This window comes from Hipposideros armiger, unplaced genomic scaffold, assembly GCF_001890085.2.
Source record: "Hipposideros armiger isolate ML-2016 unplaced genomic scaffold, ASM189008v1 scaffold_2, whole genome shotgun sequence".
Taxonomy (NCBI): domain Eukaryota; kingdom Metazoa; phylum Chordata; class Mammalia; order Chiroptera; family Hipposideridae; genus Hipposideros; species Hipposideros armiger.
This window is the reverse complement of record NW_017731352.1, coordinates 9378006-9393251: the sequence shown is the minus strand read 5'-3', so window position 1 is coordinate 9393251 and position 15246 is coordinate 9378006. Positions and strand designations below refer to the sequence as shown.

The 15246-nt window shown below is 33.3% G+C and overlaps 1 protein-coding gene across 1 annotated transcript in view; it reads right to left on the bottom strand.

The window, feature by feature from the left end:
- APLF (aprataxin and PNKP like factor) overlaps positions 1 to 15246 on the bottom strand; it is an 80182-nt gene that overhangs the window by 46356 nt on the left and 18580 nt on the right. Inside the window, exons 3-5 of the mRNA XM_019635737.1 lie at positions 9577 to 9749; positions 4333 to 4480; positions 3882 to 4014 (exon numbers count right to left, since the gene is read on the bottom strand). Of these exons, the coding sequence (XP_019491282.1) occupies positions 3882 to 4014; positions 4333 to 4480; positions 9577 to 9749 (454 nt within the window). The remainder of the gene's footprint in view (positions 1 to 3881; positions 4015 to 4332; positions 4481 to 9576; positions 9750 to 15246) is intronic.

Below are 15246 nucleotides of genomic sequence, written 5' to 3'. Positions count from 1 at the left end.
TTAAAAATACATATATTAAAATATGCAATTCTTTAAAATTCCAAATTCTCTACTACAAATATTCCTTCTAGTGACCAGAGCTAATTTCTTTTGCAGTGGAAGAAGCCATTTTGATATTGTTGTTAAAAGGCTTTTCACAAAGAGTGCATAAAATAAGTAAGTTAATTGGTTTACAACAATCTTTGTATCTGGAATATCAAATATTTTTCTAAATCCAGGACAGGTAGGGGCAGCTGGTTAGCTCAGGTAGTTAGAGCACAGTGCTCATAACACCAGAGTTGCCGGTTCGATCCCCGCATGGGCCACAGACCTGTGCCCTCCACAACTAGATTGAAACAACTACTTGACTTGGAGCTTAGGGGTCCTGGAAAAACACTGTTCCCCAATAAAATCCTTTAAAAAATAATAATAAACAAATAAATAAAATAAAAAATAAATCCAGTATAGGTACAGTTAAATGATAGAAATATAAAAGAAATTAACTATTAAAACAAATCAGTTTATTTACTTTAATTATTACTAATTGCATTTATTTATATGAGTTGTTATACTAATATGCTATATGAATGATGGCTCAACTATACAAGTATGCATATATGTCATTAAAATTACGTCCATCCAATTTTAACCTCCAATGGAACTACTCCTAAGTTATATTAATAATTTGATGTGTATCCTTCTCAACTTTTTCCTAAGTTTAAGCAAATATACCTACAAACATGTATATGGAAATACACTCAGGGCTAAAAGTATAAATTTAAAAACCAGTATATAGATCAAAAGAGCCAAAAATATCATAATTCTGTAGATATGATTGCACAGCTAGAAAATTCAAGAGGTTAAAAAGCTATTAGAATTAATTAGATCTTTTAGAAGCACAGCTAGAAATAAAGTAAATATATAGAATAAATAGTACTTTAAGTAAATTTTGAACTATAGTCAAATTAAACAATGTCAGTTCAATATTCATGATCTACATTGAGTTGTCATACAGAAAATATTCACAGTACAAAATTAAATGCAAACCAAATGGTTTGGGGACTACTTACTACTTCAGTTTCTATCAGCATGTACTACTTTTCATGAATCCATGTTGGAGAGTTAAAAGATGGGGAAAGGAGAGAACTATAGAGTAGCATGATACCAGTGAAAACATAAAAGCTCCTTTTAAAATCTAGCCAGAGTGCCCTAACCTAAGCATTATGACTTGTCCTGGGGCCGAGGAACACATAAATGGAAGCCAAGAAAGGGAGGCTCTGATAGCCTTCAACCAAATGTACTGACTTCCCAATCACTAAGAGACAGGGAGAAAATTCTAGCCAAGAGCTGGTACCCAGAAAATAAACTATTAATAGAACTATACCCATTGTAAAACAGAAAGGATAGCCTAGTCACAGGAAACATTCAGATACATAGAAAGATTAAAACAGGAATTAAATTGAGAAAAGATCTAGGAGAGAACACAAGAGCATATTAAAAATCATAAATAGACAGATAGATGATAGATAGATAGATAGAGAATATTTAGGTGGCTGTATAATGATACGGTTCTGAGCATGTCTTTTGAGTCAGGCAGAGCTAGGTCTCAGTTATAGTTCTGGCATTTATTATGTGATCTTGCCTAAGTCATTTAATATCAATTTACGCTATCTGTCCTGTACTTAATAGCCCAGAAGGTTCCAAAATATCAAGTTAGTTTCAGATAATCTAAATAAATGTCAATAAACACAGTATAGTATGAAGGCTGCAACAGACATAATAAAGTAACTTAACATCTAAATGAGCTTAAAATGCATCCTGGAAATTGATTTTTAAAAATCACTAGAATTGGTCTTTTGACCTAAATGATGTATCATTTAAACAAACAAAATGATACAATAAAATAAACACTACATAGCAGAAAATGTTGAATTATTCCAACCTTTAATTAGCTAGATTCAGGTACTAATTTACTTCTAAATCTTCCTGTCTTCAAAGGAATTAAGCAACGTAACTTTGCCCTTACGGGTACTACCCCAAAATCTAAAATTATAGTAAGAAGGTATATCTGAATCCAAAGACTTTTCTAATTTTGAAGCTTTTGCATTTTAAGTACATTGTGTACTATATAATATTCCTGTCCAAATCAATGTCAAATTGCTCTCAAGGTGAAGCACCTAAAAATGTGCTTCAGATTTTGTGTGGTACATTTATCAAGTGAAAGTTAATAGCTATTTATAATTTGAAGCAAAATGTGTTTTGGACCATTCTAAGTAATGTAATAGTGGTAGCACAGAAGCAATTAAGATACAAAACAACTGAAAGAAAAGGACTTCTTTTTGCAAGGAGGTAGTTTACATTGGTCCAATTTTGGTCAAGCAAAGTTATCCTTTCTATATTAGAGAAATTGTTAGACTGAGGGAAAGTGGTTGCCCCCTCTCCCCTTCCCCCATTTGCCATCACCTATCTGCAATTTGAGATTAGCACATTCAATGAAAAATATTACTGATAAAAATATATTATAGAGGTAATGATGGGAAGGGGATTAAAAACCAATGTAATGGAATAAAACTCTTACCAGGAAATTTTAGGTTTAGTTATGAAAATTCTCCAGATTATATCACATCTACATCAACATATAATATACAACCAATTTTTCCCACGAGATCGCTCTGATCTTACTATAATCCAAACTACCTTTAAATGAAGAATGTTCTATCCATAACATACTTGATCAAAAACTTTAGAAGACTTCTGTGACTGAATATTAGAAACAGTAACTATTTGAAGGCACTAGAAAATGACCCAAAAGGCAGAACTGGAGAAGGGTCTAAGCTTGAAAAATTAACTCCCAACTGTGAGGTCTGTGAATTCGTGGCTTTTTCCTGAGAGCATCCCCAATTCGCAGATGGCAGAAAGCTGCAGCATTACTGGCCTAACTGGTCAGGGACAGAGTTTGAGGCTCATGGAGCAGATAGACAGTTAGGGCTAAAATCCTGGAAGGAAGTAAGCCTCAGAGAGCCAAGAACCAAAATTTACACATAAAAGCAACCCAAATCTTCGGCTGACTACTAAACTACATGTGCATGGGGAAAGCCCCAGAATCAGAGAAAATCAGCAGCTAGAAGCTAAAAGAACTAATCAGAGACTGCAGCTGCTATCCACACAGGGAAACAGAGTTTAGGCCCTGAATTAACTACCTATTAGAAGAAAATTGCCTATTAGGCTAAATTAATTGCCTATTAGAACAAAATATTTATTCACAGGAACATAAAATCAAGTCTCTACAATATATCATTTATGACATCCAATATCCAATAGAAAGTCAGTAGACAAAAGAATAAACAGGAAAATGTAACTTATATAAAACAAGCAGTCAATATAAACTGAACCTGAGATGACTGAAAAGTTGCAAATAAAATGCTGACTATATAAGACGATGCAAAAAACAATCTTGAATCAATGAGAATACCCAACAGATGGCATAAATCATTGTCATATCTGCCGTAACAGTGAGCTGTATATACCAGCACAAGGGACAGCTCTTCTTTAAATCCTCCAGCACATAACATTGTGTGTCTGGCACTTTTTAATTTAATGACTTTGTAAAGCCCTTACTATGCTGGCCTTTTATCTTAGACATAATACCAAAACATTTGTTTGAAAACCTACGTTAATATAAGTCTAACACATAGATAAATAACACTTGTTAAATCAAAAAATAATTAGCAGGATGTTTCATAAATGGCATAAACTAATAGTTTATGTTTTAAATTAGACTTCATGCACATCTCTAAAAAAATATTAGGCTACATTATACACTTACAGAATTATTACTCTATCTCCATTTGCTCAGAAAAACTTTCAAATACTGCTTAATGTTTTCTTGAAAGAAAACCTACTTCCACTGATGACTGGTGCTGACAGGTTTTGATCACTTAGATTTTCTGTTAACATCCACGCTGGAAGGATTCTTTTCCTCTGGGCAGGGTTTGACTGCTGCTTACTGAAGTCTGCGCATTCACCTAGGAAAGACTAAAACGGCACCTATTTTATTAATTACTAAAAATAATCATGCATCTTTAATGAAACTGTAAGATTATTTTTTGCAGAAAATTACCATGAAAACATACATCTGCAACTTTGGACTGAGTTAGTCAAATTTCTCAATGAAAGAAATTCATTATCTCTGTTAATTGTAGGTGTGATATTCTCTAGAGTTTAACTTAAAAACAGCAAAAGCAGATCAATATTAGAAGTATTGTCATGATATGTCTAATTTCAGTTTTCTTATCTTTCCTGGAAATAACTTAAGGAACATGCTATAAACGGAGGAGATCTTAAATTTCTCACCACATTATTTGTGGTAGAAGTCCGGGTCGTCGCTATTTCTGTGCTTCCTTCCAGCTGTGAGGCACCAGTTGTCTCATCAGGCAAATTAACCAAGGAAGATCCTGGTGTTTTAGTCACTAGGTCACCTTTATCAAGCATTTGACTATTTCTATAAAAGAAAATCAAAATTCATTTAAATTTAAAACCTTCTGTTGCCTACCGTGTCATTATAAACGTGATTCTCTTAAATATATCTAACGAATGAGTTATGCTCCTTTCCTAAGACTTAGCAGAACAAAAATGCAGATTATAGTATAATAGAATATAGACTAGAATGTGTTCTTCATCTTCTGTCCACCATATCACCATAAAATACATCAGTCTTTCCAAATCATGGGCCTAAAACCCACAGCTATTTATGAGATGGGGAGCAGCTATCTCTCTCAAGGCTTAAGAGCCATTTACTTATTCAGTATTTGTCTAGATAGTTCTTAAAGTTAAGATCACCACCCAGCATCCAAAGAGACAATACAGCCTGCAAGAACATCAGCTAAGCTAGTAAGGCTCTTGAAGAAAAAAATAAATAAAATCCTGACTCCAAGTTCACAGACAGCTGCAACCGGGCTCTGGCAAGTACAGCCCCGTGAGAAATCTCCCCAAACTTGTAGTCTGACTGGAAGCTAAATGTTCTCACACAGGAGTATCCATGGTCACATGCGGGACATACCAGCAGAATCAATTACCTCCTACTTGGGGCAAAGTACGGTAAGACCAACCACAGCTGCTGCATCATTATTCCTAATGTACGCGTAGAGACGATCCAACTAGGTTATTTTTTTTGACAATTTGAAAATGCAGATGAAAATACTACTCATAAATAAAAAGAAATGAACTACTGGTATGTACAACAACATGAATGCATCTCAAAGGCATTTTGCTAAGTGTAAGAAGCCTGACACAAAAGGCTATATATCGTATGATTCCATTCTATGACTTTCTGAAGAGGCAAAGCTACAGGGACAGCAATCAGATCAGTGGTTGCCAGGGCTCGGGTCGAGTGAGGGCACTACAACAGATAGTTGATTGTGACCTCAAATAGGTAGGCATGCTAAAATGGATTTATCACATAAGGCTAGAGAATCCCCGGGCTGACTATGTACCCCAGAAGGGCCCAGAGCAGTAAGCAATAGTGAAGCAGTGTTAAGGACTCAATGGTAGCTGCCTCTATAGGTCAGTGTTGGTGGTAAGGGCGGCTGCCAAAAAACAGGGCTCCTCTTATCAAGGGAGATGATGGGATTCTAGAATTGTACAAGCCAAGTAGTTAGCATTTCACCATCACAGGTTAAGTGGGTGTTACGGGCATAACAGACAGCTAAGTTGGAATGGCACTGATCAGTAAGCACGTGTAACCATGTCTGTCTACCTACCCAGCTGGAGACCACCTTTCCCAGCTTTCCTTACAACTCAGTGTGGCCACGCACCTCATTTTTTTTCAGGGCGGGTGTAAATGGAAGTGATATGTGCAAGATACTTGTCTTAGATTCTCTTCTTCATTTCCTTCCCACCAACTGGAAACACTAATGATGCAGCTAATTTGGAAGCTGTATGTTGAGGATGACAGAGCTACTCCATTTAGCCAGAGTGCTTAGATTACATTATGAAGGAGAGCACACCTGCAACTTTGAACTATTATGTGACAGAAGAATAAATTCTATCTTGTTTAAGCACTGTATTTGGGGGCCATCTTGTTATGCAACTTAGCTTTTACTCTAATACAGGTATCAGCAAACTAAATTCTTAGTCAAAATCCAATCTGCTACCTGTTTTCGTAGACAAAGTGTTATGGAAACATAGACATGTGCATCCATTTCCATATTGTCTATGGTTGCTTGTGCACTAGCAGAGCAGAATTGAGTTATTAGGACATATCTCATATGCCCTGCAAAGCCTAAAATAATTACAATCTGGTCCTTTATAGATAAAGAAAAACATATATTCTAATACATGGCCCCTTTTAAGAAAGTATTTTAGGTTTCATTTTTATTCTACCCATTCAAATGTTATATGTTTAACCAATGAAAGCAAAAACATCCTTAAATGAATGTAATATTGCCAAAATGCTTAAAAGAGAAGGCTATATGCTTTGAATCATATACTGAATGATGCAAATGTGATATCGGGGATGGAGGGGCGCTGGGTTGGGGGAGGGGGTTGTCACTTTGTGAGGCGTGAAAAGTAAAACTATTGCATTGTTTTGTACACCTGAAACTAATAAATTTAAAAAAATAGCTATTACAGTTAACCTGATCTTTAGGTAAATGGTCTTTCAACTATTGTTACTACATCAGTGATAAGGATCAAAGTGAAAAAAAAGGAAATGATCACTGCACATCAGAAAACATTCCATTATCATGGGACTATCTGAAAACTTTTAAATCACAAACTGAAAAAGAACTGAGAGTGAAATCAACACCCTGAAGCAAATTTTACCAAGCTAAAACAAAGTATTTAATTTTTTAATATAAAAACAATTATTTTGGTTACTCTAGGCATACAAATATGTAAAATATTTACTACCTCTTTCAACACATTTATCTTGATAGCAACAACACATCAGATAATATTATTCATAATAAATAGCCTTAAAAAGTACAGTGCTGTTAAAGTGGGTTGTATTTTCAGTTTTATCAATACTAAAAAAATTCAAAATTCACTAATCCACAATCTAATTTAAGTTACAACACTGATCTTTCACACCAAGGGGACAAGCTAATTCAGATAGATATAAATAAAATTTAAATTGACATATAATAATATATATCAGTTATCAGGTATGACCATACTTTGTTTTATAGAAATGTATATTTTCCTGATCTTTGAAAGAAAGTACATAATTCTATTATGGAAATGTATTATAACAAAAAATTAGCTCCCAATATTTCTTATTTCAGCAGCTAGTTAAGAAAACATTCTTTATACATATGTGATAAGAGAAATATTTGTACTTTAAAAGAGCAAGCCATGGTTATTGAGTTCATTTAGCCAAATCAAAAAACAATTTCCTGACATAATTTCTTTGCATTTACTATTTTAAAAATTTTAGATATAATTTACATATTCTGAAATGCACAGACCTGAGGTGCACAGTTCGATCAGTTTGATAAATACAGACAGCCATGCAACCACCCTTATTAAGACACAGAATATAGAATATGTCCATCACCACAAAAAGTTCCTTTGTGCCCCTTCCTAGTCAATCCCCTGGAAATAACCATTGAGTGGATTTCCATCAGTATAGTTTGCTTATTAAATGTAATCTAAATGTAATCATGTCTTGCTTCTTTGGTGGATTCCTCAGGATTTTCTAAATATTCAACCATGTCATCTACAAACAAAAAAAGTTTTACTTCTTCTTTTTCAATACGATCCATTTTACTTATTTTACTTGCTTTAATGGACTGGCTAGGACCTCAAATAAATGATGGATAAAAGTTGTGCAAATATACATCTTTGTTTTGTTCTCAATCTTAGGGGAAGAACTTTTAATATTTCACTACTAAGGATAAGCTTTTTATAGGAAGGATGTTTTCTTCTTTTCCTGGTTTTCTCAAAGGTATCTTTTTTAAAAAAATCATGAACAGGTGTTGAATTTTGTCAAAATTATGACAGTTCTTTAATATGTTATAGTGAATTGAATTGGTTGATTTTTATATGATAAATAGACCTTGCATTTTTTGGACAAATTTCACTTGGTCAAAGTGTATTATCCTTTTTATATACTACTGGATTTGATATGTAATATTTTGTTGTGAGGGAGGAGTCCGTATTTTCTCTTCTTGTAATATTCTTGTCTATTTTTGGTATCAGAATTATGGAAGCTTTCATAAAATGAGTGAGGAAGAGCAGCCTCTTCTATTTTGGGCAAAAAGGTGTAATACTGGTATTCTTCCTTGAAAGTTTAAAAGAATTTACAGGTGAAGTTCCTTGTGGAAAATTCTTAAATTGTGAACTCAATTTCTTTAATGGATATAGGATTTATCAGATTTTCTGTTTCTCTGTGTATCAGTTTTGTTAAATTGTTTTTCAAGGAATGTATGCATTCATTTAGGCTGTCAAATTTACTAGCATAAAGTTTTAAATATTTCTTCATTGTTCTTTAAGGGTCTGTAGGATCAGTAGTGATATCCCCTCTTCCATTTCTGATAATGATAATTTGTGTTTTCTAGCTTTGTTTTTCTTGGTATGCTTTGGTAAGGTTTCCCCAATTTTATTAATCTTTTCAAAGAACCAGCTTTTGGTTTTGTTAATTTTATTTGTCTATTTTCTATTTCATTTATTTCCATTCTCAATTCTTCTTATTTCCTTTTTTCTACTACTTTGGAATTATTTGCTCCTGCCTGTCTATCTTCTTAAAGCATAAACACAGATCATTGGTTTTTAGCTTTCTTACCTTCTAATATAGTCATTTATTATAAGTTTTCCTCTAAGGACGACTTTAGCTACATCTCACAAATTTTTATGTTATGTTTTCAGTATTATTCTGTTCAAAATGTTTTCTAATTTTCCTTGTGATTTTCCTTGAGCTAATGAGTTATTCAGGAATGTGTTTTCAATTTCAAAATATTTGGATATTTTTCTAGATACCTTATTATTTTTTATTTAATGTCAGTGAAATTAGTGAACATAGTCTGTATAATTTTGTCCATCTACTTCTACAGGTCCAGTTTATGTGTTCTATATTTTAAAAGTTGAAACAAAAGCAAATAATCTGCTAATGGCTGCCTCAACAAAATATTAATTTTAACTTTACACCAGATGTTTATTGTAATACCTCATTTCTTCACTTTCCCTACTCTATCTTTTCTGTTATTTTTATAAGAAAGATAAGTTATACAAATGTAGCCTAACCCAGAGGATAATACCTTAATAAAATTTTTTTAATTAAAAAAAAAATTTTAAGAAAGTGTAGTCAGTTTCAAACTAACTATCCTGGCTACTATTAGATGGAAAATACATTCTGAACACAATGGTAAAAGACAGAACATATGGGGACAATCACTACTGAGGCATAGGTTTCCAAAGTCAAATGTTTTCTAGAAACATACATACACACACACACACACACACACACACACCCCACCATGTAACTCCTATATTGCCAAAACAGTTTAATACTGTAATGATTTCTACTGAAGTATTTGTGGATGGCTGAGGCATTGGATTATAAATACCATTACCTAATCTCATTTCATCAGGCAATCTTACCTTAAAGTACATTCCGATTCCATTTCAGAATATGTAGAGGAAACACAGAAAATGTACTTGTCAACTAGCAGAGAAAAACTATCTCCAGGATTCAACCAGTGCCATAGATTTGTCCTCAATGGTAAGAGCTGGCTATTCTCAGGAGACTGATAAAAACATGGATTTGTGTGTATCTAGCAAATAAAGAAATAGAGTGATGTTGTAGCGCAAAATTATGACAAAAATACAACTAAACATGAACTGATACAAAATTTTACTATAAAAGTAATGTAGGTATAAATGAGACTTAAAAGTCTAACAAATCTGGCACTTACAAATACCATAATTATTATCTATACATATAAAAGGGGACAAAAAGCTGTAATATACCTCCCATTTCTCTAGGAATCAAAGAAAAAAGCAAAGTTATCAATTAACCAGTAAAAGATACTTCTGTTTTGCTTGAGATAACTGAACATTAGAAAGAGAAACATGAAAAATAATTCTCGGTATGGAAACTGAGTCCCCAAACTTTGATATCCAAAATTCACTAATCCCCTGGAAATAGCTACCTTCTTTTCTACTTATTTTCCCCTAATAATTTCTTACCATGATTGAAAAATGAGAAACTACAAGAAGGGAGATTTTGGTCAAATGTCTCAAGCAAACAACATTTTTTTTTCAATTTTTTTTTTAGCTCCTCACAGAGGAATCTCACTTGATTGAATGAAGCTCCCACGATGAAGATCATCATCCATATTCAAACTGCAGGTAGTAAATATATCTCAATGTCAAAACTATGACAATATCTACTATTTTTAATTATTGTATGTTTGCCACTGATTGCTTTTGTGTTAAAGATAATGAAGTTGCCTCCCAAAACTAAGATCTATTGAAAGACACCTTCAAAACTCCAACCAGAATCAAGCTGAAAGTGGCCATTTCCAAAGGTCAAATAGCCTTTTTATCATCAATATGATTAAACGTTTCAAATAAATAAGCTTTAGTGTGTAACAAATCAATCTACGTTAATGCAGATCTTTGGTTTTTTAACAGAATCTTACATAGAGCGACTCCCTCTACCACCCACACATCTGCTTCATTCGTTCAGATGAGGCTTTCTAGCCACCTCAGCAACCTCTCCAGTACAGCAAGATAATTACCACCCTGGGATTAGACATATGCTGAACATTTCCAGTTTTCCTATTTATACTTCATTAAAGTATCTTGGGATACAACCATATTTTCATACATTAAAGCCTTTTTTATCCCAACCATTGAAAATATCTGTAGGTATTAAAGTATGTTTTAGTCACCCTGAGTTTGAAAAGACTAGAATTCAGTATAAATACAGTAGGCAAAAACTTCTGTTCCTACTGTAAAAAATATTTATTATCAGTAAATTAAGGAAGTTTACATAAGCCTATTTTTAATGTATTTTGAAATTCTAGAAATGTAGCCGTACGTTTTTTAACCCTCAACAGATGTCTCTTTATTAGGAAATTTGGTAAAAGTTTTTATTAAATATACTCACTTTCACTTTTTAAAAGTCTAAAGGCTTTATAGAATATAAACTAAGTAATATATAAACAAGTCTAGGATATTGTTATAAAACATGAAGCAAATAATATTACTAACTTTGCATTACAAGTAGACTACTTTGCATTACAATTTATTTTTCAATTGTTTTTATTTTTTTTAAAGTCTATTTCTACAGAAAATGCATAGGATTTTCAGGGGTAAATGCAATATATTCTGATTTAATTTGTATTATAGATTAAAACTCACCCAAATATCTACAAACACTTATTGGACATCTATAATGTTTTCCCGAAATGTCAAGTCCCAGATCATTTATTTATTTCCGAACTATCTCTTGAATCCATTTCTCTTTACCATTTGCATAGTCACTCCCTAGTTCAGGCTCATAACCACTGCTTGCATTGCTTGCTTGGGCTAACATCACATCAAGGCACCCTGTCTTCATTCACCTCACTGCTTCCCAAGTTATTCTCTTACATTTCTCTGTGTAAAGCCTCTGATGATGCCCCAGTATAAGCAAAACACAGCAGTGAAGGCTCTTCATAAACTTACAGCACTTTCCAGACTCATCTCCCACCCTCACGTTCCCAAATCTTCACACACACAATCTTGGACCCAATTAAAGGTCTTAAAATGGTCTTTGATTTACTACAGCCTGAGATTTCTTATCCCACTACACCTCTCTGTTTGAACTGTCTGAACCAGTTCCTTTCAGTTCGAAGATTACCTATAACCATCTGCTAAATCACCACTAGGCTGTCAGGCCCATTAGTGCAGGTTACTGTGCCAAACACAGAAGTCTCTAAGAGCAGGAAGAATCAATGATATTTCAGCTGTCAGATATCAGTAAACAATCTCAGGAACGGTTCCAAAGAGTTTACTATAAGAAGTGAGCCTTAAAAAAAACACTACCTGTTAAGTCACTTAAATAGGTTCACCCCGAAAATCATTTTAATTTCATTTTTTGTAAGATATTAGGTTGCATTGCTTTTTAAACATTATATATACAATCTATACAATTAGGTAAACTAAATTTTTAAACAACAACCACTTTCATCTTCTAAAAATCTCTTGATAGCAAGCACCTGGGCACATAAGCTTACTGGCTTTCAAAATCCCCAAAACAAAAAAATCACACAAGTAATTCTGTTACTTCACCTGACTTCATCTCATCAAATCATAACGTTATACTTTTAAACTAACCTCAGTACTGGAATTTAGGGAAAAGAACCTAGAAAACCACTTAGCTCAATTTGTAAAGAAAATAACTACATTTTAGAAGGTAAACTGTCCAAACAGTACATTGAACCAAGTTGGAGAAGGGGGGTACTAATATAGAATAGGAGGCATTAAAACAAAAGCTGCCAGAAAATTAAGTGTTGTTACCTACATGCCCAATTTTTTTTTTAAAGACAACTTTGAAAGCTATTAGAATAAATATATCTACCTAGTCTTGGCAATTTCATTTTATGAGGATCTGGCCATTAAGGTTTATCTGCAATTGAAAACATTTCTATTTCCTTTAAATCTGTGTTAAAAGAAAGCAGTACAATAAAATTGGGAGATAAAGGGTAGAAGTAAGAATTAAAAACAGAGGCTATACAAATTTGGTAGCCAGTTATTTTGCTGGTCAGAGACATTTTACAACTATATACAAGACTGCGTAAGAATGGAGATGCAGTGCCACACCATATTCACTAAAAGGGTTGTGAACGTTTGATTCTTTTATTTAAGTTATAATTTAAATGTAATGTTTAAAGACCTTTCATTATGCTATCAGTACCCCCCTAATTTACCTCCCAAAGTGGTTCTGGCTCACCGCTGGAGCTTTCGAGCGCAAGCAGGCATAACAAGGCACCACCAGGTTCTGAGCTTGTGCACACCCCTGGGCTAGGAAATCCATCCCTGTTCCTCCTTAGCCTTTTAAGTGAAGCCTCCCCTCCCTTAAGTATCCCAGTCACCAGAGTCAGGAATGTGGGGTAGTGGGAGGGACAAGAGTCAAAACAAGAATGTACATTAGCTTCTGCCAGAACCCTAAATGTTCTTTAAATGAGGTTTGCCTAAGATAAGATTTTGGCTAAGATAAGATCATGTTCTTATTCATCAATATTTTACAAACTCAGATGACTCTATAAACAATGTTAAATAATAGCATAGTATTAAATTTACAAAGGCGAAGATATTAAATGCAAGACAAAAATTCTGAGTAGAACAGTTTCATTTAAAAAGAAAACTAACTACATTTCTTTAAAAAGGCATCACGAACACAATGTCAAAGAAGCATTCAGTCTGAGTAATTTTTCCTCTGGTGAAAGCACCTAACATTTAAATTTTAGGTGGTTAAATATCAAGCATTTAGCAAATTCAGCCACAAAGGAAGTGGATCAATATGTGTGGTCCATGATTATCTTTTTGTTTTCCTAAAATTATTCCTACAGGGGATCTCAGAACTAAGAGCAAAAATGACATTCCAAGAAATATAATGTTTGATCCTACAACTTATACATAAATATTACTCATTGAATAAGTTTTTAAAAATCTATGTCAAACTATATACATTCAAACTGAAAAGCCACACACATGAAGTCCAAAAAAGATAGTTTTTTAAAAACAATTATAAAGTAGACAAAAATCCAGCAATATTAATAAACAAAAAGGGAGAAGATATACACACACAAAATTTTTAGAATAGAAACAATGACATAACTACATCTAAAACAAAACTTTTGAAAAATAATACTATACTTTATGCAAATAGATTTGAAAATACGGCCAAAATTGACAATTATCTTAAAGAATATAAACCAGACTTAAAAACAAAGAAGAAAAAAACCACCATGTATTTTATGTGTGTGTGGCTTGTTGAAAAAGTATTTAATTATAAAAAGGAAAAGAGATTGAATTTGACCTATATTTTTAAAACAGAATCAATAGTTAAAAATGTTTCTAAACTGATGGTTGCTAGTTGGGAGGGGGTGGGGATGAGGGAGAAGGGGAAGGGACAAGACAACATAAATTGATAACTACAATATTGCCTCAGGGATAGAAAAGACAGTTTGGGGAATATAATCGATAATGTTATAAATATTTTTTAGGGGGCCAGATGGACTCATGTCTTGTTAGGGAGACCACTTCATAGTCGGTGTAGAGGCCTGACCACCACACTGTGTATATCTGAAGCTGATGTTGAATAATATTGTATGTCAACTATAATTTTATATACATATAGTCACGGGATGTGGAGTATAGTGGGGAAATGGAGTCAATGGAATTGTAATAGATACGTATGATATCAGGGGTGGGAGGGCAGTGGATGGGGGATGGGGGGTTGTCACTTTGTAAGGGGCGAAAAGGATAACTATTGCCTTGTTTCGTACACCTGAAACTAAAAAAAAAAAAAAAATCTTTCTAATTTCACCCAAAATCAGGCCATATAAATTTTAAGATTTTTCTGAACATTCAAACTCTTTCAAGACAAAAAAGATGGAAGTCTCTCAAATTCCTTTAATGAGGCTAGTTTAATTTTGATTCTAAAAGCAGACAAGGGCAGGCAAAATACTAGCAAACCCAAACTCGCAGTGAATAAAAGATACGAGCTGTCTACATGAGAGGCATATCATTGGTGTGAGCCATTTAACATATACATGGGATTAGAGATGTAAACCTGAATAGATTATGCTATAATTTAAGAAGTGGTACAAAGGGTGCATTATCCCTGAAGAACTGGAACTAAAATACAAGTCAATTTTTATAGCTTTCTCTTAGAGTTATCATTAAATATTAAAGAAAGATTGATGTGTACCCAAAAAAGAGGTTCCTCATTTTTTTAAATTTAGAAAGCATTCTCTCTGTCTTTTTTTTTTTAACAAAAGGTGTGGGAAAGCTATGGCAGCATTTTATAGCTATTTTATAAGTAAACTCATAATTTCATAGGAAGATAAACAATCACAATTCAGGAATTTTATTGTGCAATAAAAAAAACCAGTCACTCAAAGATGTATATTTTGAGGATCAATAACAAATGAATAAAAAAATATATCTTTTAGAATTTACATGTAGCTATATAACTACTCCCTCAATCACCAAGAACCAAAAAGAGTAAGTTTTTATTAAAATGAAATAAAAGCATTACAGCTATGAATTCACCCT